This window comes from Hypanus sabinus, unplaced genomic scaffold (genome assembly GCF_030144855.1).
Source record: "Hypanus sabinus isolate sHypSab1 unplaced genomic scaffold, sHypSab1.hap1 scaffold_489, whole genome shotgun sequence".
NCBI lineage: Eukaryota > Metazoa > Chordata > Chondrichthyes > Myliobatiformes > Dasyatidae > Hypanus > Hypanus sabinus.
In genome coordinates, this window is record NW_026781359.1 from 1,325 (window position 1) to 28,248 (window position 26,924).

Below are 26,924 nucleotides of genomic sequence, written 5' to 3' on the forward strand. Positions count from 1 at the left end.
AGGCTGTATTGGCATGTAGATTTGGCTGTCCCCACCCATCAGCAAGTGCATGTTTCATTGCGCTTGTGTGTACACATAGATGTGCGCATAAATATAAATTTGAGTTCACTTTGACGTAATCACCAATTGCGTATAATGCATGATCACCTCGGTTAGATCCCTCACCAGATACAGGTGAATTAAGCCACTGTCGGTTATTTTCGTGCAGTAGAATCTCAAGACGTCGACCAGCATATGCGGGTGTGAGGGGTGTGTGGTGGAAGGAATTTTCAATGTTTTGCGTTGAAGTACTGAATCAGGACCTCCTAATCTGGTACCTAATCTGGTACATATTCTCAGCTAAAAATGCTGCGAGACTTGAACTGACAGAGATATGGGACGGCAACTCCACAAATTCTCGAATCTCCCCAGCCGAAGGAACAGGATTTATTGAAGAACGTGTTACCGGCTCCAGATCTGTGCTGGATACGGTACCAGAAATCAGTACCTCGAAATCCATGTCGTTAATGAAAATCGAATCGGGAAAGTACCGCGTTGAACAGAGAATCAGAATCAGGTTTATTATCACCGGCATGTGACGGGAAATGTGTTAACTTAGCTGCAGCAATTCAATGCAATACATAATCTAGCAGAGAGAGAAAATAATAATAACAACAACAAATGAAATAAAACATAATAATAAATACATTAGTAAATCAATTATCCATATTGAATAGATTATGAAAAATAAGTAAAAACAGAAATACTGTATATTAATAAAGTGAGGTAGTGTTCTATGCTTCAAAGTCCATTCGTGATTTTGATTGCAGAGGGGAAGAAGGTGTTCCTGAACCGCTGAATGTGTGTTTCTATCTCATAACCTGAGATACCCAAGGTCAACCCTAATATCCGGTGCCATCTGTGTCGACGTTGCTCCTTGCAGATTGGAAGAATTTTTATCGATATTGTCATGACGGTCCATTATCGCCCCTTATTTATGAGCTGTCCTTACTGTGTGAGACTGATGACATGAATTGCTGGACGGCGGGTTGCAATGAGAATATTTAGGCTGCAATTGGTTCGTTCAGTGAGGGCACAAACTGGACAAAAATAAACAGGAATGGAGAGCCGATGGGTGGATCAGGTATTTTGCAAGGCAACTTCAGATTATCTGCTGAACACATTTGGGGGCAGCGCTCAGACAGCAGCCAGGGTGTTAAATTTTATAGGCACACTACACGCTGCTGCTTGTAGTGTGAGCGCTGCGAGCAGGGTTCGAACCTGCGCGGGGAATCCCCATTGGATTTCAAGTCCAATGCCTTAACCACTCGGCCATCGCAGCTCCATGAATGTTCAGCACCTACCGTAGCACTGCACCTGAAGGGAGGGTTGTACTTGATTTATTTTCGGTAACGGAAATGGTGAATCGATCATGCTTTGGGCTTCTCTTGCAGCCAGTGGCACAGGGAACATTTCGCTGGTAGAGGAAATAATAAATTCAATTAAATACCAACAAATTCTGGAAGCAAAGATCACACCGTCTGTTAAAAAGCTGAAGATGAATAGAGGATGGCATCTACAACAGGATAATGATCCTAAACACACCTCAAAATCCACAAAGGACTACTTCAAGAGGTACAAGCTGAAGATTTTGCCATGGCCCTCACAATCCCCCGACTTAAATATCATAAAAAATCTGTGGACAGACCTCAAAAGAGCAGTGCATGCAAGATGGCCCAAGCATCTCACAGAGTGAGAAGCCTTTTGCAAGGAAGAATGGACGCATATCCTCCAAACAAAAAGTTGAAAGACTCTTAGCTGGCTACAGAAAGCCTTTACAAGGTGTGATACTTGCCAAAGGGGGTGTTACTAAGTACTGACCATGCAGGTGGCCCAAACCTTTGCTTCGGCCCCTTTTCCTTTTTTTCTTATTTTGAAACTGTAAAAGATGGAAATTAAAAAAAAAGTAATCTTGCTTAAAATATTAAAGAAATGTGTCATCTTTAACTTTATGCCTTTTGGAAATCGGGTGATCTTTTACTCGCTTAGCTGTTGACAGTAACAGAAATTTTGAGCATCGGTGCCCAAATCTTTGTATCCCACCGTATCCTTCCTTGCAATGTGCATCACCGTACCACACGATGATCTGTTTGACAAATCTTCTCCCATTCTCCTCAACTGTCTTTGATCTTAAATGTGTTTTAAACTTTTGAGTTTTTGAACACGTTGAAGTCAGGCTACCTTTCTTATATTTTCTTTTCTTTAGCCTCCTTTCCTTCTATCAGAGTGGAGAGACAATCCCAATTTTCCAACCATCAGCATCCATTCTAGAATGTAATGGTACGTGAAGGAGGACTATTACTGCCTCGAGAATCTTCAGTTCCCACTTTTGGAACCCAGGTTTGTAGTCCAACTGGTCCCGTTGACATACAGCTTCAGAGCTTTCAGCTTCACAGGCACCTTCTCCAGAGTCATAATATCCGCTCTCACTGATGCCCACTGACACGTGTTTCTCGGTGCCATTATGCTGGAATCTTCCACAGAGCAAAATATTCATTCAGTTTGTCCCTTTTCTTTTCCCCCCCATTACTGCTTCTTCCGCGTCATTTTCCAGCTTTCTGATACCCACTCTCGCATCCCTTTTATTCTTCATATGACTGAAAAAATGGTATTTTCTCTATTATTAGCCATTTTATTTGCTCTCATCAAATTTCATTTGCTTTCTTTTCTGTTTTGAATGCATCCCAAACCTCTAGCTTCCCACTACTGCTTGCTATATTATAAGCCCTCACTTTTGCCTTTATGCTGCCTTTACTTTCCGGTATCAGCCTCTGTTGCCTCATCCTCTCTATCGAATATTTATTCTTATTTGTGATGCATCTATCCTGCGCCTTTCCAATTGCCCCTAGAACACCAGCCCTGTTGGATCTGCCGTTAACCCTGCTGGTTCCCCTTTCCAATCGACCTGGCCAGCCCTAGACTTTGGTCGCTGTTGTTTACTGCGAGTGACAGGGTCGAGGACTGTTATCGTCCCTGACTTTTTTTTCTGCCAGTGATGTTTTGGGAGATTGCTATTGTCGCTATATTTAGTTTTGCTGCGGGGGAGGGGAAAGTTTGGGGTTTGTGAGATTTGTTTCATTTCCTTTTTCGTGCCAGGGTTGATGACTGTCCTTGCATCAACACCCATGGCCTGTCTGTATTCAGTTGTTGTCCGGAGCAGACAAACATCAGAGTTGTATTGGACATGCAGGCTTTGAAAATAATATTAACCGTTTGCACCTTTCTATTCTCCTCGCTCGTGCCACTGCAGTTCTACTTACTGCATGAAATACTCATACATCTAATTTTAGATTCTCGCTCTCAGACTGCAGGATAAAATCGATCACATTACAATCACTGCCTCTGAAGCATTCCTGTATACTAATGTACCTGGTCAAAGCACAACACAACACACAATCCACAACTGCCTTTTCCTAAACGGCTCAACCACAATGTACTCTAAAAAACCATTCAGTAGGCTTTCCCAAACTACCTGCATGTTGAGGTCCTACAATGAACATAGTAATATTGCCATTTTCACATGCCTTGTGCAGCTCCCGTTGTTTTTTGTACACAAAGTCGACTGCTAGAGGACTCTATATAACTCCCATCCTCTGATCCTATGTTAACTCTCACTAAGGATTTTTTTTGAAATTTTCTCTACATCACTATAAATTACAATAAATAAATTAAATATAAATTTAAAAAGGGAATTGTTAGGGAGAGTTTATGCGTTCATGTGTTGAGATATGTCTAAGCTGAGCAGAAAAAGCGGTTCCTAATAAAAATGTAGTTTTCTATTTTCAGACACCTCTACATCCACCACCCCACGCCACACTCCCCCCACTCCCCACCCCCGTGGGTAGAAATATGCAACGGGCATGTTTGGTCTGGTGATGGTCCTGAATAATGCACCCAGCCTTCTTTTGGTACCGTATTGAGAACATGTCCTCGATATTGGCGAGGAGTGCCCGTCGCTATAGCACTCTGCCCTTTCTTTCGATCCTACGCATTGGATCCCCGCCCCACTCCAGACTGTGACTCAACGACTGACAATGCTGTCCACGTACGCCCACAGAATTGCATTTGATTCTTCGACAACACTCTATATCTCATTAGTGAACAATTACGACGTCTGCACAGTGACCACGTCAACATGTTGGAACCAGGATGGATCCGCGGACATGTCGACGCCCAGGAACCTGAAGATATTCACCCAGAAGACCATAACGGCATAAGGCAAAGGAGCAGAAGTCGGCCATTAGGCCCATCGAGGTTGCTCCGCCATTTCATCATGAGCTGATCCAATCTCCCCTTTAGTCCCACTCGCCCGCCTTCTCACCATGACCTTTGATGCCCTGACTACTCAGAAACCTATCAATCTCTGCCTTAAATACACCCAGTGACCCGGCCTCCACTGCCGCCCGTGGCAACAAATTCCATAGATTCACCCTTTTGAACCTCCAGTGAGGATTTGCGTTTGTTCACCTGACGCATTCTCCCTGGAGTACAATTAATTCCCTGGACTTACTAAAATTGATGAGAAGGTTGTTGCTTCGACTCCACCCAACCAGCATATCCATCTGATGCTGAGACGCCTGTTGGTGTCATTAGAAACGGGATTGCCTGCAGAGCCAATGTAAACGATGTGTTCCTCCAAGTTCCGTGGTCAGTATGGTTAGCAGGGAAAGTCACCGCCTCCTTGATGCTACACCCGTCCCAGTCATTGCTCAGCAGTACAGTCAACGCAATGGCTGTTCCTCCGGAGTACCCGGTGTGAGTGACTGTGAGTAATCAGTGCTTGGTCGTTGCTGAAAAGGTTCAGTGTCTACAGAATGGAGAAACGAGCAGCGTCACAGGGAACGACACTCTTCAGAAAGGGTTTGCACATTTCTCTGCCAACGCAGGATGGGCTGAGACTGTCACTTTCACGTGAATGGTTTCAGCTCGGTATGTTGTCAGACATTCCTGGTATTCGTCTCAGGGTTGACTCGTAATTACTGCTCACATCCGTAGACTCCAAACAGAACACAACCTAGTCGTGATGTGAAGGCTTGCCTGGCTCAGTAACCTGGAGAGCGAAGCTGGCTGGAGTTAGGAGTTGATGCTTTGGCTCTTGGTAGGGTCACTCATGCCAAACAAGTCAAATGGTGGAGGGCAGACTGAGAGTGTTCCCCCGCTCCCACAAATTCCAAGGGTTTAGCTCAGAGATATCAAGCCGAACTGGTCAAAGAAAACTTCAGTGAAACGAAAATGAAGAATCCGTATACATATGTATCTGTCGGTATTTCTGAATCGCTACCCGGGACTTGGCAAGGAATTGCGCAAACCGAGAGGAAGCTACTGACACGATGAATGAATCCCTGAACGCTGACAACTGACAGGGGTGGAGGATCCTCATTGGAGGACCCCCGTTTGACTGTAAAAGACATTCAGGAAGATTTAGCAGACACTGGAGTGCTGGTGCACTGTTCTACTGTGCAGCGACATATGCACAGATATGACCTTCATGGAACGCCATCAGAAGAAAACTTTCCCTGCATCCTCACCACAAAATTCATTTTGAAAAGGAACATCTAAACAAGCCCGATGCATTTTGGAAACACGTGCCGTGGACTGCTGAATTTAAAACAGAACTTTTTGGCCACAATGTTTGGAGAAAAAAAGGGTGCGGAAATTCATGACAAGAACATCTCTCCAACTGCTAAGCATGGGGGTGGATCGATTATGTTTTGTGCTTGTGTTGCAGCGGCACGGGGAACATTTCACTGGTGGAGGGAAGAATGAATTCAATTAAATACCAAAAAATTCTGGAAGTAAACGTCATACCGTCTGTTAAAAAGCCGAAGATGAAAAGAGCATGGTTTCTACAACAGAGTAATGATCCTAAACACACCTCAAAATCCAGAATTGACCACCTCAAGAGGCGCAAGCTCTTTTTTGAGGACTATGGCCCTCACAGTCCCCTGACCTAAACATAATCGAAAATCTGTGCATAGACCTCAAAAGAGCAGTGCATGCACGACGGCCCAAGAAACTCACAGAACTAGAAGCCTTTTGCAAAGAAGAATGAGCGAAAATCCCCCAAACAAGAATTGACAGACACTTAGCTGGTTACAGAAAGGTTTTACAAGCAGTGATACTTGCTAAATGGGGTGTTACTCTGACCATGCATGGTGCCCAAACTTCTGCTTTGGGTCCTCTTCCGTTTTTGTTATTTTGAAACTGTAAAAGATAGAAATAGAAGAAGTCATCTTGCTTCAAATATTAAATAGATGTGCCATCTTTGCCTTTATGCCTTTTGGAAGTCAGGTGTTCTTTTACTCGCTTAGCCATTCACAGTAGCTGAAATTTTGACCGGAGTGCCCAAACATCAGCACGCCACTGTATATCACAAACGATAGAGACCGTTCCCATATCCTCATGCGGAGCTCCTGTGAGTTATTACTCCAAGCGTCATGGTGATACCAGGAACTGTCATAATGTGGGCGTTAGTAGTGGACCCAAAAGCAAGACACAGACACTGAAATACCAGGAACAAAACTAGGCAAGAGAAGGAAGCAAGGGATGTGAGGAAGAAATGACGCTGGACATGACAAAGGCCCCAGAAGAGACAAGGATTCTGGGCCTGGGCTAGGTCTTGACGATGATAGCGGAACCAAGACATGGGACTAGGAACTAGGAGCCTGGGCTTGGACTCCGGGCCAGAGACTGGACAAGGACCCAGAACCTGAGTTTTGACTCCGTCTCGGACTCCAGAACCAGGCCAGGACAAGACTTGGCTACAGGTCGAGGAGAGGCAACAGGACTGGACGAGGCACATCGGCAAGACGAGAACAGAAAGCCCTGGTCGAGGGAGAACAGCAACGCAGAACACAGAGCCTGGGGCGAGGGAGAGACAGGAACATGGAAAACAGAGCCGGGACCCCTCCTTGGGTACAGGACCGTAAGACCATAAGACAAAGGAACAGTAGTCTGCTATTCGGCCCATTGAGTTTGCTCTGCAATTTGATTGTGAGCTGATCCAATCTCCCCTTTAGCCCCACCACCCTGCCTTCTCACCATAACCTTTGATGCCCTGACTACTCAGATACCTAGCAGTCTATGCCTTAAATAGACTCAATGATTTAGCCTTCACTGCCGCCCGTGGTAACAAATTCCATAGATTCACCACCCTCTGGTTAAAAATAAAATCGCATCTCTGTTCTGAATGGGCGTGCTGCAATCCTCAAGTCACGTCCTCTCGTATTAGACTCCCCAACCATGGGAAACAACTTTGCCACATCCACTCTGTCCGTGTATTTCAACATTCGAAATCTTTCTGTGAGGTCCCCGCTTACTCTTCTAAACTTCAAAGAGTCAAAGAGCGGTCAAACGTTCCTCGTGTGTTAACCCTCTCCAATGTCAGACGACCTTTCTTAAATAAGGAGCCCAAAACTGAACACAGTATTCCAAGTCTTACCAGTGCCATATAGAACCTTAACGTCACATCGCTGCTGCTCTACTCTATTCCTCTAGAAATAAATGCCAACATTGCATTCGCCTTCTTCACCACGGACTCAACCTGGAGGTTAACCTTAAGGGTATCCTGCAAGAGGACTCCCAAGTCCCGTTGCATCTTAGAACTTTGAATTCTCTCGCCATTTAATAATAGTCTGCCTGTTTAGTCGGACGTAGGGTCTGGACTCATTACACAGAACAGAACCGGGACCCCTCTTTGGATACAGGATGCAGGGCCTGGGCTCTTTACACAAAACGCTGATCACGCCGAGACAGTTCCCAACGCTAGGTAATGGAAACCGGCCGGACCTAACTAGAGAAGGCGTGGACATGAACAGACAGTTCCAAAAAGGGCAAGGCTCCAGGCACAGTCAAGGCGAGTCAAGGCTCCAGGCAGAGGTAAATCGAGGCGAGGCTCCAGGCACAGGTTGCAGGGCAGGGCATCTGACGTAAGTTGCCGGCAGGGCAACCTCAGGGTAACGGCAAGGACGGCCTGACTTACCCCACAGAGGCGAGGACAGGATACCGACGGGACAAACTCACACAGAGGCAAGGACATGGTACTGACGAAACGAACCCCACAGAGACAAGGACAGGATACTAACAAGCCGAACCAGCAACCAACCTCGAACCTAGGTTCACATATTCCCTGCCCCAAGACTAGAATCAGGTGCCTACCATTAAGCCCAAATGAGACAAGGTAAAGCCGGAAGACCCAGAGTCTGAAGTCCACGGACCGGGCCGTGATCCGGAACACGGACTTCACAGACCGGGCCATGACAGGAACTGTGTGTGGTAAAACTCCCTTTGTGGGATACGACACCCCGAGTTCTCGGTCTGGGAAATACGCACGTAGAAAATCGTGGGATATGGAGGCTTGGAACCATCCCTGGCAAAATTTCCAGTTTGAGGCTACGGGAACCGTAGACTCTGACTCTCTCTCTCTCTCTCTCTCTCTCTCTCTCTCTCTCGCTCTCTCTCTCTCTCTCTCCCTCTCTCCCTCCCTCCCTCCCTCCCTCCCTCCCTCCCACGCCTTCAGGAAGACCTGCCGAAGGACTTACTCTGACCATACCCACCGTCTTCGGTTTCGGCTTGGGCCCCCTCGGTTCCACAAAGTCGTCAGCGTGTACACGATACACTACAGTGGGAAGGAGTGCGGGTAGAGAACGCGAGCGATGTGAATGAAATTGTTTGGAAGAGGGATGGGAAACGGGGAAAAAGAGCGGAGACAGAGAAGGAGAAGACAGCTGGTAGAAAGAGACACGTAGAGAGAGGGTAGTGGAGGAGAAAGAGGGAGGGGGTTTATTGAGGTGGGGTGGAAGGAAAGGATGGGGAGAGGGTAATATGAACAAGTGAAGTAAGTTTGGGTTAGGGATAGTGATGGGAAAGCGAAGGGGCTAGAACAAATTGGACATGTATACGTATCGCAGGAACAACCGCTGTGCACACTAGGGATAAAGAGGTGATGGGGGAACACTCTGCTTGGGTGGTGTAGATACAATTCTGCTTTTGTCTGACCCGTGTCCTGGAAGCGCCCAGTGCCAGCATTGAGGATGTGGCGTTTGGGGGGTTCACTAAGGCGGTGACGTAATAGGAGCTCTACACTGTGTCTGTTCTATATCCCGGTAGTATTCGCTGGCACACTGAGAATAAGAAGTTGGTATACATTGTAGGGGTGATACCAAGGAAACTTAACACTGTGTCTGACCTGTGACCCAGGACGCTCAATACTCAACTGGGGGATAAAATAAGTTGCTTGTGACACACGGCCGGGGGTAGAGTGTTGAACGGGCTCCAGAGTGATTAATGTCCCAGGATTACTCTCTTCATACACAGGGGATAAAATGAGGCATCGGATCGCACCCTGTTGGGGAAATATAGAGGGAGATTTGATATTAACATGCCAATAACTTGAGAGAGTTGAATCAAAACCAATTCTGTTGGCATGCATCTCAACAAACGCATGCAATGCCCAATTTCCTTGTAAATATTAAAACCAAAGTGTTCCAGTCAGGCCTGAGAAGTTGTGTGGTCAGGCCTAGGAAGTTGTGGGGTAAAATTGCGGCTGCGAGCGGTGAGATTGAATGGGAAAGGGTGGTGCTTAGTTGGGAGTGCGGTCGGTGAGTGGATGGGAACAAATGAGCACAGGTTAGGTGTACGAACGGTGGCTGAGATAGGAAGGGGAGGGGTCCCGTTATTACGAAATTATCCACATCGTGTTCAGCTTGGAACTGGGGTACAAGGAGCATCCAGCCCCAAGCCCCCTACCCCTGCCACAAGCACTCACGAGATAATTTTTAGTAAATCTTGACCCAAGAATTTGAATGAGATTGCAAACCGCTATAGATCTAAGATACACCTTTACGCCTCTGCCAGTCTCCTTGTCCTCCACCATCCCTCCCGATCTTCGTGCATCCTCTTTCCCTTGCGTTCCTCGACCTCTCCGTGGCCCATTCTTTCCTTAAATCCCTCTCTGAGTCTGCAATTCCTTCACTTCTCCACGCCTCTCCCCGTCAGTGCAACATCTTCACTGCTTCCCTGTCCCCGTCTCTGCAGTCTCCCCCACTAACATCTATCTCGTGAGTGCTTGTGGCGGGGCTCGGGGGGTGTGGGGCTGGATGCTTCTTGTACCCCAGTTCCAAGATGAACACGATGAGATTTTTCTGTAACATCTTTTAACTCTAATGCCCAGCTAATATATCTGACTTTAAGATATTTCTCTGTGCCTGGGCCCGGAACGGCGTAATTGAACCCTGTGGATGGAATGTCAATCTGTGCGACCACGGGAGTGTGTGGACGGGACGTTGTGAAGGGAACTTCACGGTGTATCCGAACCCAGAAGTCTGTTATGAAACTGTGCGCAGAGAGCTTCACTCTGTTGCTGATCCCGACCGGGTGTGATGGGACGATTAGGAGGGGATTTCACTCTGTGCCTGACGCGTAATTTTGCGATTGGATCATGTGGAGGAAGTTCCAGTCCTCATCTGACCCTGCGAGGTTGTCATGTGACGCTACAGAGGGAACTTCTACCTGTGCTTGACCCTGGTCATGTGCGATGGGAACAGCGCGGTGGGAGGCTCACCTTGTCTTTATCGCTGGGAGTTTGTCTTCCTATTCGGGAAGATAGTGGGCACAGTTCGGATGTTCAAAAGTCTTTGCTCGTTTTAAGTGGAGTGCGCAGGTGTCGGAGGGCAAAGACAGTGTGCGGGGACATTTTAAGCACGCTGGAGGAGAGGGCACGGGTGCTGTGTTCAAGGACAGCGTGCGAGGGGGCGGGGCATGGACAGCGGTTGTGGGGAGGCGCGGATAGAGCAGGCGGGGTAACGAGGAGATCGCCGGAGGGGCAGTGAGCAGAGCCCGGGAGGAGCAGCGAAGACAGCGCAGGGTGGGCAGGAGTGTGGCCGGAGGACAAGCTCTTGAGTGCCAGTGTTTGTGAGACCGACATTCCTGAGTCTGGATGTGAGACGCCGCTGCGCCTGTGTAAGGATCTCTGGAGCGCTGTTGCATTGCACAAGGTGCACAGGGCAGCGGGAAACTCAATTCACTGTTTCTCCTCAAATAAATGTCAAGTCCGACACCAGGACAGAATGTTACAGCAGTTTATTGATTCATCACCACAAATACAAACTAAACATTCTGTGACCTGAAAAAATGCGGAAATATATAAGCTGCTCACGACTCACTCACAGTCACACAAAATTCACAGATTGTCGACAACCAGTGACAGGTTGAATAATTAGTCCCGTTTCTCACCGTCACCCTGCCCGTGGGAACCGATGATTAAAAAAATCTCACATCCGGTCAGCGTCCGAGTGTCCGAACTCGCTGCCGACTCAGCGTCGCAAACGAGGTCTTTGCCAATTTAACATCATTTCATCGACCACGCCGCCACGGGGCTCAGCGCAGTGAGCAAAGGGATTCTCTCGGCCGGATAATCTCACCCCGGGACACTGGTGTCACAGACTGAGCCCCGCCCTGGGTTCTTCCTGTCTGTGTAATTCCTTAGAATCCCCCAGGATAACCTGCACACGGACATTCGGCGGCCAGAAGTTCTGGACAGGAGACGTAGACACGTGGCTAAGGGATCACCTCTGACGTCAGAGAGCGCTCGGCTGGGCCGGGATCTCTTAGCACCGTTGGGAGTTAAACCTAAAGCGCGGTCATTAAAGGGGAGGACAGCCGTTAAAGGTGAGGCCGTGGAATGTCCACATCCTTCGAGCTGGGTTGTTCACAGCATCACTCCCAGTCGGGGTCTGGGTTCCTGCAGTGATCTCAGTTCTTTCTCCCCGGTCTCGCTGAATCGATTCCGCCCCAGCCTGAAACAGATGGGAGAATAAGGGTGAAATAAACTGATTACACAACAGTGTCAGTAACAGGGGACCGGGGTTAATGTCTCAACAACATTCACAGTCAAATATCACCAGAAAACCCGCGGATGCGCTGATATTTTATCACATTGAACATTAACACAAACACTCACCAGATGCCCGTCAGATTTGGAAGTGTCAGAACGAGGCGGCGGAGAGCAGGGATAGATTGGTCTGTGAGTGAGTTTGATACGAGGTTCAGCTCCTTCAGTGATGGTTTTGTACTAAGAGCGGAGACGAGATCCTCGGCACCAGAATCTGTGAGACCGACACTCCTCAGCCTGGAGATGAGAGAGAGTGAGGGTGAAGGACACAGAGAGACAGGAGACGGTACAAATCCCCAGTGTTTATCAGTAACACAATTACTGATCACATTAATGTTCAGTGTCAGACACCCAGTGACTGTAAACACAATCTCCCTCAGTCTGGTACTTACCTCAGTTTCTGTATTTTACACTCCGGGTTCCTCAGAGACTCAGACACCAGTTTCACTCCCGAATCTCCCAGCTTATTCTCCCCAAGTCTGAACATAAACAGAAAATTTGATGAACAAAGTAATTCAAACCATGGGTCTGAGAGAATTTCTCTCACTCGGATATTTCAGGAAACATTAAACCATTCAGTAAATCACTGATCGGAGTTCCCATCACTTTCAATGTCCCTCACTGCCCAGCTCCAGGGATTTCACACAATGTCAGTAATTTAGTCTGTCGGTGTGACCCTGTAAACTCCACATAATCTGTCCCTTTCCCAGATGGTTCAAAGTGGTACTGACAGGAGAGCATCGTAAGGAGCAAGGCCGGAGAGTGGAACAAAGTCCCAAGGTGAGGAAGACTTGAGATGGTCGGAAGAGAAGGATCAGTTAGAAGGAGTTGAGTCCAGGAAATTGTCCATGGGAGCTGACGGAAGAACCTCCCACATGGGGAAAACTAATGGGATAGGATACCCCACAGGAGGAATGTAGCTGGGAAAGGAGCTTCCAGAGGACGCAGCAGCATGGGGAAGAGAGATACCGCAGGAAGTGGATGATAGCGAAGAGAGACTCCTCAAGAAGAAGGAATACGGGACGGAGATACCAAAGTAAGACAAATAGAGGAAGGTATGCAAAAGTTAATCGAACTGGAGGGGTAGTGTGAAATCGGGAGAGGAGATGCCCACATGGGGTCTGTGAGCGAAGTCAGACAGTGGAGTGATGGTGACACAGAGAAGGGCAGGAGGAGGACAATCTCACACAGCTAGTTGTTTCTATCTCGCTGGGACAATCCGCTAACCCTCTCTTGTCCCTCACCGGGAAGAGGTTGTAAAGCTCCGAAGCCTCTGTGGCAGTCAGTCTTGGTCTGGGTGTCAGTAACAGTGAGAAGGAACATTGTCAATGGACGTGTCACAGACAGCGAGAAACACGGCCATTCCTGTGATTTACTACCATTCAACCAATGGCCGTTGTTCACTGATCTGATGAAGTCTCCAACATCCCTTCACAAGGAACCACAGAACCCTCCCGTCCTTGGGGAATTACTGACTGATCCCCTGGGCATTTGTCACAATTCTTCACAATCTGATTTACTACAAATTTACTGAAATTCCTTTACATTGAAACAACACAATGGAACAGTTTCACGGATCAGAGTGAGAGACAAATCAAGTTACCTCAACTCCTGGCACTTGTGCAGCCCGGGTCCCAGCCGCTGTATTCCCTCATACTGAATGTGGCAGTTCTCCAGGTCGAGCTGTTTTATTGTATCACAGAGTCCGATGACATGAGACAGGACCGCGCAGTCAATCGGGGTCAGTGTCATTCCACTGAGTGAAAACCTTTCCACAGATCCCAGTGCGGCCTGAGCCAGTCCACGATTCTGAGACTCAAACAGGTAGTGCAATGTGTTCAGGAGGCTCCTTTTACCAGCTTCACTCCATGTGTTTCCACTCTGGCGTTTAACCTCCTCCATCATCCAGTCAATCACCCGGCAGGTTGTTTGATGAGAAAATGGACCCAGAAACTCCTCCAGGCCCCGAGCTGTCATTGGGGAGGAGAGACCAGCAACAAAACGGAGAAATACCTCAAATCGCCCATCTGTCGTGCTGTGGACTTCAGTGAGGAATTTCAGGATATCTCCGGGATGTGGATTCAGGAATTGTGCGAGTGCAGCTACAAACTCTTGGATGGTGAGGTGTGGGAATGTGTACACCACGCTTCGGGCAGAATCCTCTCTCTCCAAAAGCTCCATCAGGAACCCGGACAGGAACTGGGAAGGCTGCAGATTGTAGTTGATCAAATCTCCATCTGTAAACACAATCTTCCTCTCGGACACTCCTTTGAAGGCCATCCGACCAACCCTGAGTAACACATCACGTGGGTTCTCAATCTCACGGCCGTGGTTTTTCAGGATGTTGTAAATATAGTAGGAGTACAGTTGGGTGATGGGAACTCGCTGTGGGTCCCTGACGCTTTGTGTGAAGAAGGGGCCCAGTGCCAGAGCGAGGATCCAGCAGTAGGAGGGGTTGTAGCTCATGGTGTACAGGATCTCGTTCTCTTCCACGTGTTTGAAAACAGCTGCCGCCACCGTCTGATCTTCAAAATGTCTGATGAAATATTCCTTCCGTTCCTCACCAACAAATCCCAGGATTTCAGCCCAGACACTGATATCCGCCTTTTCCAATAAATGTAACGCAGTGGGGCGGGTGGTCACCAGCACTGAACACCCTGGGAGCAGCTTGTGCTGGATTAAACTGTACACAATGTCAGACACCTTGCACTTGTATTCAGGATCTGTGCATGTGTACCGAGTTTCCGTGTCTCTCCGACTGTCAGAAAAATTAATTTGGTCATTGAATTCATCCAAACCATCAAATATAAACAGCAATCCCTCCGGGTTCTTCCAGACCTCTCTCAGGATATTCCCAAAGTAAGGATACTGATCCAGAATCAGTTCCTTCAGGTTTATTCTACAGTTAATGGTGTTTAAATCGCGGAATTTGAAACTGAAGACAAACTGGAACTGTTGGTATATTTTCCCCGTGGCCCAGTCGTAAACAATCTTTTGTACCATTGTTGTTTTCCCGATCCCTGGGACTCCAGCCACTGCTGCCGAACTCCCAGATTTGGAGTTAGTTTGGGAAAAGCTGCTCTGGAACAACTGATCCATCTGGAGTTTCTCCAGCTTTCCGCAGAGATGTTTTTCTCTCCACTCCTCGTGGTCTCTGCCTCTTGCCAGCAGCTCATGTTCCACCAGTGTCCGATCTCGAACAGTAGAAATGACCGTGAGCTCAGCGTATCGATCAACCAGCTGGAAAACCTTCACCTTCTCCCTCATCAGGATCGTGTTCACTCTCAGTGTTTCAGTTTGTTCCCACAGAGTCTCCTTGTGTTTCTGTTGAACACCTTCCATGGGGACAGACAGTGGACAAACTGTTAGATGCCTCAGCTCAGAACTCAGTATTTAAGCACACAAGAGTTAGCTCAGAGCTGTTGCATTGATGGATTCATCAATGGTTGTTCGTACAGTAAAGTAAATTTGATTAACAGACCTCTGACTGGACAGAGAGGCCTGTTCCAGATAAACACCAGATCATCACATTTCCACATTAACTGTGCTGTGAAGGTGAGTATTTCCCTGGTAGTTTACTGACCCCCAACTGTCCCGTACTGGACAACATCTCACTACTGCCACAGATATCTTTGCTCCTGAGGAAGTATCTTTTAATCCCTTGTGTTGATGTGGCGTATGGAGATAGAGAAGAAGGTGTTGGGCATTCTGTCAAAGGAACAGGTCGGGGAATCACAGCTCACCCTCCCCTCCCACCATCACTGAATCAAAATACAAAGCAGCAGATTTGCTGATCAGAACATGAACTGTGGGTGCGTGGGATCTCAAACTGTGTTCGAAACCTGTCGGGGTGTGTGGGGTTCTGCACTGTGTCCGGCCTCTGCCAGGGATGTATGGGGAGAGCACAGTGTGTCAGGACCCTGTCAGGGGTGTGTGGGGTCTTACAGTGTGTCAGGATCCTGTCAGGGGTGTGTGGGGTCCCACAGTGTATCAGGACCCTGTCAGGGGTGTATGGGGTCTCACAGTGTGTCAGGACCCTGTCAGGGGTGTGTGGAGTCTCACAGTGTGTCAGGATCCTGTCAGAGGTGTGTGGGGTCTCACAGTGTGTCAGGATCCTGTCAGGAGAGTGTGGGGTCTCACAGTGTGTCAGGACCCTGTCAGTGGTGTGTGGGGTCTCACAGTGTGTCAGGACCCTGTCAGGGGTGAGTGGGGTCTCACAGTGTGTCAGGGCCCTGTCAGGGGTGTGTGGGGTCTCACAGTGTGTCAGGACCCTGTCAGGGGTGTGTGGGGTCTCACAGTGTGTCAGGACCCTGTCAGGGGTGTGTGGGGTCTCACAGTGTGTCAGGACCCTGTCAGGGGTGTGTGGGGTCTCACAGTGTGTCAGGATCCTGTCAGAGGTGTGTGGGGTCTCACAGTGTGCCAGGACCCTGTCAGGTTTGTGTGGGGTCTCACAGTGTGCCAGGACCCTGTCAGAGGTGTGTGGAGTCTCACAATGTGTCAGGACCCTGTCAGGGGTGTGTGGGGTCTCACAATGTGTCAGGACCATGTCAGGGTTGTGTGGCGTCTCAGTGTGTGTCAGGAACCTAAAACAGGTGTGGCTTCTCACTTGTTTAGAAGTGTGAGGGGTCTTAGTGGGTGTCAGTATCCGGTTTGGAGTATGGGGTCTCACATCCTGTCAGGATCCTGCCAGGAGTGTGTGGTGTCTCACAGTTTGTCAATTGATAATAGACAATAGGTGCAGGTGTAGGCAATTCATGGCTGATCATCCACAATCATTACCCCGTTCCTGCCTTCTCCCCATATCCCTTAACTCCACAATCTTTAACAACTCGAACTAACTCTTTCCTGAAACCATCCGGAGAATTGGTCTCCACTGCGTTCGGAAGCAGAGCATTCCATAGATCCATAACTCTCTTGGTGAAAAGTTTTTCCTGAATTCCGTTCTAAATGAACTACCCCTTATTGTTAGCTGTGGCCTCTTGTTCTGGACTCGGGAACATGTTTCCTGATCTAGCGTGTCCAATCCCTTTAAAATCTTATATATTGCAATCGGATCCGGTTGCATCCTTCTAAATTCTAGTGTATTAGGACCCTATCAGGTGGGTGTGGGATCTCGTGGTGTATCAAGAACCGGTCAGGGGTGTGTGGTGTCTCACAGTGTCCCAGGACCCTGTCAGGGGTGTGTGGGGTCTCACAGTGTGTCAGGATCCTGTCAGAGGTGTGTGGGATCTCACAGTGTGTCAGGACCCTGTCAGGGGTGTGTGGGGTCTCACAGTGTGTCAGGACCCTGTCAGGGGTGTGTGGGATCTCACAGTGTGTCAGGACCCTGTCAGGGGTGTGTGGTGTCTCACAGTGTGTCAGGATCCTGTCAGGGGAGTGTGGTGTCTCACAGTATGTTAGGACACGGCCAGGGGTGTGTGGGGTCTCACAGTGCGTCCGGACCCTGGCAGGCGTGTGTGGCTTCTAACTGTGTGTCAGGAACCTAAAATGAGTTTCTGGGGCATCAAAGTGTGTCAGGACCCTGTCAGTGACGTGTGGGATCTCACAGTGTGTCAGGACCCTGTCAGGGGTGTGTGGGGTCTCACAGTGTGTCAGGACTCTGTCAGGGGTGTGTGGAGTGTCACAGTGTGTCTGGACCCTGTCAGGGGTGTGTGGAGTTTCACAGTGTGTCTGGACCCTGTCAGTGATGTGTGAGGTCTCACCGTGTGTCAGGACCATGCCAGGGAATGCGGGTGTCTCACAGAGCGTCAGGACCCTGGCAGATGTGTGTGGCGTCTCACAGTGTGTCAGGAACCTGTAATGAGTTTGTAGGGGCATCACAGTGTGTCAGGACCCTATCAGAGGTGTGCGGGGTGTCACAGTATGTCGGGACCCTGTCAGGTGTGTGTGGTGTCTCACAGTATGTCAGGACCCTGTCAGGGGTGTGTGGGGTCTCACAGTCGGTCGGGACCCTGTCAGCAATGTGTCGGGTCTCACAGTGTGTCAGGACCCTGTCAGAGACGTGTGGGATCTCACAGTGTGTCAGGCTCCTGACCTGGGTGTGTGGAGTCTCACAGTGCGTCCGGACCCTGGTAGGCGTATGTGGCTTCTCACTGTGTGTCAGGAACCTAAAATGAGTTTGTGGGGTCTCACAGTGCGTCAGGACACTGTCAGGGTTGTGTGGTGTCTGACAGTGTGTCAAGACACGGCCAGGGGTGTGTGGTGTCTCACAGTGTGTCAGGCTCCTGACAAGGGTGTGTGAGGTCTCACAGTGTGTCTGGACCCTGTCAGGTGTGTGCAGTGTCTCACAGTGAGTCAGGACAATGTCAGTGGTGTGTGGTGTCTCACAGTGTGTCAAGACACGGCCAGGGGTGTGTGGGATCTCACAGTGCATCCGGACCCTGGCAGGCGTGCGTGGCCTCGCACTGTGTGTCGGGAACCTAAAATGAGTTTGTGGGGCATCACTGTGTGTCAGGACCCTGTCAGAGACGTGTGGGATCTCACAGTGTGTCAGGACCCTTTCAGGTGTGTGTGGGGTCTCACAGTGTGTCAGGACCCTGTCAGAGACGTGTGGGATCTCACAGTGTGTCAGGCTCCTGACAAGGGTGTGTGAGGTCTCACAGTGTGTCAGGAATCTGTCAGGGCTGTGTGGAGTCTCACAGTATGTCTGGACCCTGCCAGGGATGTGTGAGGTCTCACCGTGTGTCAGGACCATGCCAGGGAATGTGGGGGTCTCACAGGGTGTCAGGACCCTGGCAGATGTGTGTGGCGTCTCACAGTGTGTCAGGAAACTAAAATGAGTTTGTGGGGCAGCACAGTGTGTCAGGACCCTGTCAGAGGTGTGTGGGGTGTCACAGTATGTCGGGACCATGTCAGGGGTGTGTGGGGTCTCACTGTATGTCAGGACACTGCCAGGTGTGTGTGGGAACTCACAGTGCCTCCAGACCCTGGCAGGCGTGTGTGGCTTCTCAGTGTGTGTCAGGAACCTAAAATGAGTTTGTGGGGCATCACAGTGTGTCAGGACCCTGTCAGAGACGTGTGGGATCTCACAGTGTGTCAAGACACTGTCAAGAGTGTGTGCGGTCTCACAGTGTGACAGGGCCCTCTCACTGGTATGTGGTGTCTCACAGTGTGTCAGGACCCTGTCGGGGGTGTGTGGTGTCTCACAGTGTGTCAGGACCCTGTCAGGTGTATGTGGTGTCTCACAGTGTGTCAGGACCCTGTCAGGTGTGTGTGGGGTCTCACAGTGGGCCAGGACCCTGTCAGAGATGTGTGAGGTCTCACAGTGTGTCAGGACACTGTCAGGGGTGTGTGAGGTCTCACAGTGTGTCAGGACCCTGTCAGGGGTGTGTGGGGTCTCATAGTGGTTCAGGACCCTGTCAGGGGTGTGTGGCATATCACTGTGTGTCAGGACCCTGTTAGGGGACTGTGGCATCTTACAGTGAATCGTAAACCTGCCACGGGTGTGTGGCATCTCTAAGACCCTATGAGGACCGTGTGGTCTCACAATGTGACAGGACCTTGTCAGGGGTGTGTGGGGTCTCACAGTGTGTCAGGACCCTGTCTGGTGTGTGTGGTGTCTCACAGTGTGTCACGACACGGCCAGGGGTGTGTGGGATCTCACAGTGCTTCCGGACCCTGGCAGGCGTGCGTGGCCTCGCACTGTGTGTCAGGAACCTAAAATGAGTTTGTGGGGCATCACGGTGTGTCAGGAGCCTGTCAGTGACGTGTGGGATCTCACAGTGTGTCAGGCTCCTGACAAGCGTGTGTGGAGTCTCGCAGTGTGTCAGGACCCTGTCAGAGACGTGTGGGATCTCACAGTGTGTCAGGCTCCTGACAAGGGTGTGTGGAGTGTAACAGTGTGTCAGGATACTGTCAGGGATGTGTGAGGTCTCACAGTGTGTCAGGACCCTGTCAGGGGTGTGTGGGATCTCACAGTGTGTCAGGACCCTGTCAGGGGTGTGTGGGGTCTCACAGTGTGTCAGGACCCTGTCAGGGGTGTGTGGGGTCTCACAGTGTGTCAGGACCCTGTCAGGGGTGTGTGGGGTCTCACAGTGTGTCAGGACATTGTCAGGGGTGTGTGGGGTCTCACAGTGGGTCATGACCCTGTCAGGTGTGTGGAGTCTCACAATGTGTCAGGACCCTCTCAGGTGTGTGGGGACCCACATGTATCAGGACACTGTCAAGGGCGGGTGGGGTCGTAAAGGTTGTCAGCGCCCTAACCGGCATGTATGGTGTTTCACTGTGTGTCAGGACCCTGTCAGAAATATGTGGAGTCTTGTAGTGTGTCAACCTGTTTAGGGTTGTGAGGGGTCTCAGCATGTGTCAGTATCCGGTTAGGAGTGTGTGGTCTCACATCCTGTCAGGACAGTGCCAGCGGTGTGTGGGGTCTCAGTGTTTCAGGACCCTGTCAGGCATGTGTGGTGTCTCACAGTTTGTCAGGATCCTGGCAGGAGTGTGGGGTCTCAGGGTTTGTCAATTGATAATAGACAATAGGTGCAGGTGCAGGCAATTCAGCCTTTTGAGCCAGCACTGCCATTCAATGTGATCATGGCTGATCAGCCTCAATCAGTACCCCGTTCCTGCCTTCTCCCCATATCCCTTGACTCCGCAATCTTTAAGAGCTCTATCTAACTCTTTCTTGAAAGCATCCAGAGAATTTGTCACCACTGCCTTCCGAAGCAGAGCATTCCATAGATCCACAACTCTCTGGGTGAAAAGTTTTTCCTGAATTCCGTTCTAAATGACCTACCCCTTATTGTTAGCTGTGGCCTCTTGTTCTGGCCTCCCCCAACATCAGGACCATGTTTCCTGTCTCTAGTGTGTACAATCGCTTAAAAATCTTATATATTTCAATCAGATCCCCTCGCATCCTTCTAAATTCCAGAGTATCAGGACCCTATCTGGCGTGTGTGGCATCTCATGGTGTATCACGAACCTGTCAGGGGAGTGTCGCGTCTGCCAGTGTGCCAGGACCCTGTCAGGGGTGTGTGGGGTCTCACAGTGTGTCAGGATCCTTTCAGGGGTGTGTGGGGTCTCACAGTGTGTCAGGACCCTGTCAGGGGTGTGTGGGGTCTCACAGTGTGTCAGGACCCTGACAGTGGTGTGTGGGATCTCACAGTGTGTCAGGATCCTTTCAGGGGTGTGTGGGGTCTCACAGTGTGTCAGGATCCAGTCAGGGGTGTGTGGGGTCTCACAGTGTGTCAGGATCCTTTCAGGGGTGTGTGGGGTCTCACAGTGTGTCAGGACCCTGTCAGGGGTGTGTGGGGTCTCACAGTGTGTCAGGACCCTGACAGTGGTGTGTGGGATCTCACAGTGTGTCAGGATCCTTTCAGGGGTGTGTGGGGTCTCACAGTGTGTCAGGATCCAGTCAGGGGTGTGTGGGGTCTCACAGTGTGTCAGGACCCTGTCATGGGTGTGTGGGATCTCACAGTGTGTCAGGACCCTGTCAGGTGTGTGTGGTGTCTCACAGTATGTCAGGACCCTGTCAGGAGTGTGTGGGGTCTCACAGTGCGTCAGGATCCAGTCAGGGTTGTGTGGCGTCCCAGTGTGTGTCAGGAACCTAAAACAGGTGTGGCTTCTCACTTGTTTAGGAGTGTGAGGGGTCTTAGTGGGTGTCAGTATCCGGTTTGGAGTATGGGGTCTCACATCCGGTCAGGATCCTGCCAGGAGTGTGGTGTCTCACGGTTTGTCAATTGATAATAGACAATAGGTGCAGGTGTAGGCAATTCATGGCTGATCATCCACAATCATTACCCCGTTCCTGCCTTCTCCCCATATCCCTTGACTCCGCAATCTTTAACAACTCTATCTAACTCTTTCCTGACACAATCCGGAGAATTGGTCTCCACTGCCTTCTGAAGCAGAGCATTCCATAGATCCACAACTCTCTGGGTGAAAAGTTTTTCCTGAATTCCGTTCTAAATGACCTACCCTTTATTGTTAGCTGTGGCCTCTTGTTCTGGATTCGGGAACATGTTTCCTGATCTCGCGTGTCCAATCCCTTTAAAATCTTATATATTTCAATCAGATCCGGTCGCATCCTTCTAAATTCTAGTGTATTAGGACCCTATCAGGTGGGTGTGGGATCTCGTGGAGTATCAAGAACCGGTCAGGGGTGTGTGGTGTCTCACAGTGTGTCAGGATCCTGTCAGGGGTGTGTGGGGTCTCACAGTGTGTCAGGACCCTGTCAGGGGTGTGTGGAGTCTCACAGTGTGTCAGGAACCTGCTAGGGGTGTGTGGGGTCTCACAGTGTGTCAGGACCCTGTCAGGGGTGTGTGGTGTCTCACAGTGTATCAGGACCCTGTCAGGGGTGTGAGGTGTCTCACAGTGTGTCAGGATCCTGTCAGGGGTGCGTGGGGTCTCACAGTGTGTCAGGACCCTGTCAGGGGTGTGTGGTGTCTCACAGTGTGTCAGGATCCTGTCAGTGGTGCGTGGGGTCTCACAGTGTGTCAGGACCCTGTCAGGGGTGTTTGGGGTCTCACAGTGTGTCAGGACCCTGTCAGGGGTGTTTGCGGTCTCACAGTGTGTCATGATACTGTCAGGGATGTGTGGGGTCTCACAGAGTGTCAGGACCCTGTCAGGGGTGTGTGGTGTCTAACAGTGTGTCAGGACCCTGTCAGGGATGTGTGCGGTCTCACAGTGTGTCTGGACCCTGCCAGGGGTGAGTGGGGTTTCACAGTGTGTCTGGACCTTGTGAGGGACGTGTGGGATCTCACAGTGTGTCCAGGACCCTGTCAGGGGTATGTGGGGTCTCAGAGAGTGTCAGGACCCTGTCAGGGGTGTGTGGGGTCTCCCAGTGTGTCAGGACCATGCCATGGAACGCGGGGGTCTCACAGTGTGTCCGGACCCTGGCAGATGTGTGTGGCGTCTCACAGTGTGTCAGGAACCTAAAATGAGTTTGTGGGGCATCACAGTGTGTCAGGACCCTGTTAGGGGTGTGTGGGGTCTCACAGTCGGTCGAGACTCTGTCAGGGGTGTGTGAGGTCTCACAGTCTGTCAGGACCCTGTCAGGGGTGTGTGGAGTCTCACAGTCTGTCAGGACCCTGTCAGAGACGTGTGGGATCTCACAGTGTGTCAGGACCCTGTCAGGGGTGTGTGGGGTCTCGCACTGAGTCAGGACGCTGTCAGGTGTGTGGGGTCTCAGAATGTGACTGTATCCTGTCAGGTGTGTCTGGGGTCTCACAGTGTATCAGGACACTTCAGAATTATCTGCTGTCTCACAGTGTATCAGGACCCTTCAGAGTTATCTGCTGTCTCACAGTGTGTCAGGACACTGTCAGGATTGTGTGGGGTCGTACAGTGTGTCCGGACCCTGTCAGGGGTGTGTGAAGTCTCACAGTGTGCCAGGACCCTGTCAGGGGTGTGTGGGGTCTCACAGTGTGCCAGGACCCTGTCAGGTGTGTGTGGAGTCTCACAATGTGTCAGGACCCTGTCAGGGGTGTGTGGGGTCTCACAGTGTGTCAGGACCCTGTCAGGGGTGTGTGGGGTCTCACAATGTGTCAGGACCATGTCAGGGTTGTGTGGCTTCTCAGTGTGTGTCAGGAACCTAAAACAGGTGTGGCTTCTCACTTGTTTAGAAGTGTGAGTGGTCTTAGTGGGTGTCAGTATCCGGTTTGGAGTATGGGGTCTCACATCCGGTCAGGATCCTGCCAGGAGTGTGGTGTCTCACGGTTTGTCAATTGATAATAGACAATAGGTGCAGGTGTAGGCAATTCATGGCTGATCATCCACAATCATTACCGCGTTCCTGCCTTCTCACCATATCCCTTAACTCCACAATCTTTAACAACTCGAACTAACTCTTTCCTGAAACCATCCGGAGAATTGGTCTCCACTGCGTTCGGAAGCAGAGCATTCCATAGATCCATAACTCTCTGGGTGAAAAGTTTTTCCTGAATTCCGTTCTAAATGAACTACCCCTTATTGTTAGCTGTGGCCTCTTGTTCTGGACTCGGGAACATGTTTCCTGATCTAGCGTGTCCAATCCCTTTAAAATCTTATATATTGCAATCGGATCCGGTTGCATCCTTCTAAATTCTAGTGTATTAGGACCCTATCAGGTGGGTGTGGGATCTCGTGGTGTATCAAGAACCGGTCAGGGGTGTGTGGTGTCTCACAGTGTGTCAGGACCCTGTCAGGGGAGTGTGGTGTCTCACAGTGTGTCAGGATCCTGTCAGGGGAGTGTGGTGTCTCACAGTATGTTAGGACACGGCCAGGGGTGTGTGGGGTCTCACAGTGCGTCCGGACCCTGGCAGGCGTGTGTGGCTTCTAACTGTGTGTCAGGAACCTAAAATGAGTTTCTGGGGCATCAAAGTGTGTCAGGACCCTGTCAGTGACGTGTGGGATCTCACAGTGTGTCAGGATCCTGTCCGGTGTGTGTGGAGTCTCACAGTGTGTCAGGACTCTGTCAGGGGTGTGTGGAGTGTCACAGTGTGTCTGGACCCTGTCAGGGGTGTGTGGAGTTTCACAGTGTGTCTGGACCCTGTCAGTGATGTGTGAGGTCTCACCGTGTGTCAGGACCATGCCAGGGAATGCGGGGGTCTCACAGAGCGTCAGGACCCTGGCAGATGTGTGTGGCGTCTCACAGTATGTCAGGAACCTGTAATGAGTTTGTAGGGGCATCACAGTGTGTCAGGACCCTATCAGAGGTGTGCGGGGTGTCACAGTATGTCGGGACCCTGTCAGGTGTGTGTGGTGTCTCACAGTGTGTCAGGACCCTGTCAGGGGTGTGTGAGGTCTCACTGTGTGTCAGGGCCCTGTCAGGGGTGTGTGGGGTCTCACAGTGTGTCAGGATCCTGTCAGGGGTGTGTGGAGTCTCACAGTGTGTCAGGACCCTGTCAGGGGTGTGTGGGGTCTCACAGTGTGTCAGGACCGTGTCAGTGGTGTGTGGGATCTCACAGTGCGTCCGGACCCTGGTAGGCGTATGTGGCTTCTCACTGTGTGTCAGGAACCTAAAATGAGTTTGTGGGGTCTCACAGTGCGTCAGGACACTGTCAGGGTTGTGTGGTGTCTGACAGTGTGTCAAGACACGGCCAGGGGTGTGTGGGATCTCACAGTGAGTCAGGACAATGTCAGTGGTGTGTGGTGTCTCACAGTGTGTCAGGCTCCTGACAAGGGTGTGTGAGGTCTCACAGTGTGTCTGGACCCTGTCAGGTGTGTGCAGTGTCTCACAGTGAGTCAGGACAATGTCAGTGGTGTGTGGTGTCTCACAGTGTGTCAAGACACGGCCAGGGGTGTGTGGGATCTCACAGTGCATCCGGACCCTGGCAGGCGTGCGTGGCCTCGCACTGTGTGTCGGGAACCTAAAATGAGTTTGTGGGGCATCACTGTGTGTCAGGACCCTGTCAGAGACGTGTGGGATCTCACAGTGTGTCAGGACCCTTTCAGGTGTGTGTGGGGTCTCACAGTGTGTCAGGACCCTGTCAGAGACGTGTGGGATCTCACAGTGTGTCAGGCTCCTGACAAGGGTGTGTGAGGTCTCACAGTGTGTCAGGAATCTGTCAGGGCTGTGTGGAGTCTCACAGTATGTCTGGACCCTGCCAGGGATGTGTGAGGTCTCACCGTGTGTCAGGACCATGCCAGGGAATGTGGGGGTCTCACAGGGTGTCAGGACCCTGGCAGATGTGTGTGGCGTCTCACAGTGTGTCAGGAAACTAAAATGAGTTTGTGGGGCAGCACAGTGTGTCAGGACCCTGTCAGAGGTGTGTGGGGTGTCACAGTATGTCGGGACCATGTCAGGGGTGTGTGGGGTCTCACTGTATGTCAGGACACTGCCAGGTGTGTGTGGGAACTCACAGTGCCTCCAGACCCTGGCAGGCGTGTGTGGCTTCTCAGTGTGTGTCAGGAACCTAAAATGAGTTTGTGGGGCATCACAGTGTGTCAGGACCCTGTCAGTGACGTGTGGGATCGCACAGTGTGTCAGGACCCTGTCAGAGACGTGTGGGATCTCACAGTGTGTCAAGACACTGTCAAGAGTGTGTGCGGTCTCACAGTGTGACAGGGCCCTCTCACTGGTATGTGGTGTCTCACAGTGTGTCAGGACCCTGTCGGGGGTGTGTGGTGTCTCACAGTGTGTCAGGACCCTGTCAGGTGTATGTGGTGTCTCACAGTGTGTCAGGACCCTGTCAGGTGTGTGTGGGGTCTCACAGTGGGCCAGGACCCTGTCAGAGATGTGTGAGGTCTCACAGTGTGTCAGGACACTGTCAGGGGTGTGTGAGGTCTCACAGTGTGTCAGGACCCTGTCAGTGGTGTGTGGGGTCTCATAGTGGTTCAGGACCCTGTCAGGGGTGTGTGGCATATCACTGTGTGTCAGGACCCTGTTAGGGGACTGTGGCATCTTACAGTGAATCGTAAACCTGCCACGGGTGTGTGGCATCTCTAAGACCCTATGAGGACCGTGTGGTCTCACAGTGTGTCACGACACGGCCAGGGGTGTGTGGGATCTCACAGTGCTTCCGGACCCTGGCAGGCGTGCGTGGCCTCGCACTGTGTGTCAGGAACCTAAAATGAGTTTGTGGGGCATCACGGTGTGTCAGGAGCCTGTCAGTGACGTGTGGGATCTCACAGTGTGTCAGGCTCCTGACAAGCGTGTGTGTAGTCTCACAGTGTGTCAGGACCCTGTCAGAGACGTGTGGGATCTCACAGTGTGTCAGGCTCCTGACAAGGGTGTGTGGAGTGTAACAGTGTGTCAGGATACTGTCAGGGGCGTGTGGGGTCTCACAGTCTGTCAGGACCCTGTCAGAGACGTGTGGGATCTCACAGTGTGTCAGGACCCTGTCAGGGGTGTGTGGGGTCTCGCACTGAGTCAGGACGCTGTCAGGTGTGTGGGGTCTCAGAATGTGACTGTATCCTGTCAGGTGTGTCTGGGGTCTCACAGTGTATCAGGACACTTCAGAATTATCTGCTGTCTCACAGTGTATCAGGACCGTTCAGAGTTATCTGCTGTCTCACAGTGTGTCAGGACACTGTCAGGATTGTGTGGGGTCGTACAGTGTGTCCGGACCCTGTCAGGGGT

General features: G+C 50.7%; 1 protein-coding gene and 1 non-coding gene across 2 annotated transcripts; both read right to left on the reverse strand.

The window, feature by feature from the left end:
* Nucleotides 1-1,239: 1,239 nt before the first annotated feature.
* trnas-uga (transfer RNA serine (anticodon UGA)) lies at nt 1,240-1,321 on the reverse strand. The gene has a single exon. It is a non-coding gene; the product is annotated as a tRNA-Ser (tRNA).
* Nucleotides 1,322-11,103: 9,782 nt separating this feature from the next.
* Nucleotides 11,104-14,301, reverse strand: LOC132389171 (ribonuclease inhibitor-like). Its single transcript, XM_059961626.1, has 4 exons — nt 13,533-14,301; nt 12,322-12,408; nt 11,999-12,166; nt 11,104-11,834 (listed from the first exon to the last, which is right to left on the reverse strand). The coding sequence occupies exons 1-4, from the start codon at nt 14,207-14,209 to the stop codon at nt 11,747-11,749; spliced, it is 1,020 nt and encodes a 339-aa protein (XP_059817609.1). The 5' UTR covers nt 14,210-14,301; the 3' UTR covers nt 11,104-11,746.
* Between the last annotated feature and the right edge of the window lie 12,623 nt (nt 14,302-26,924).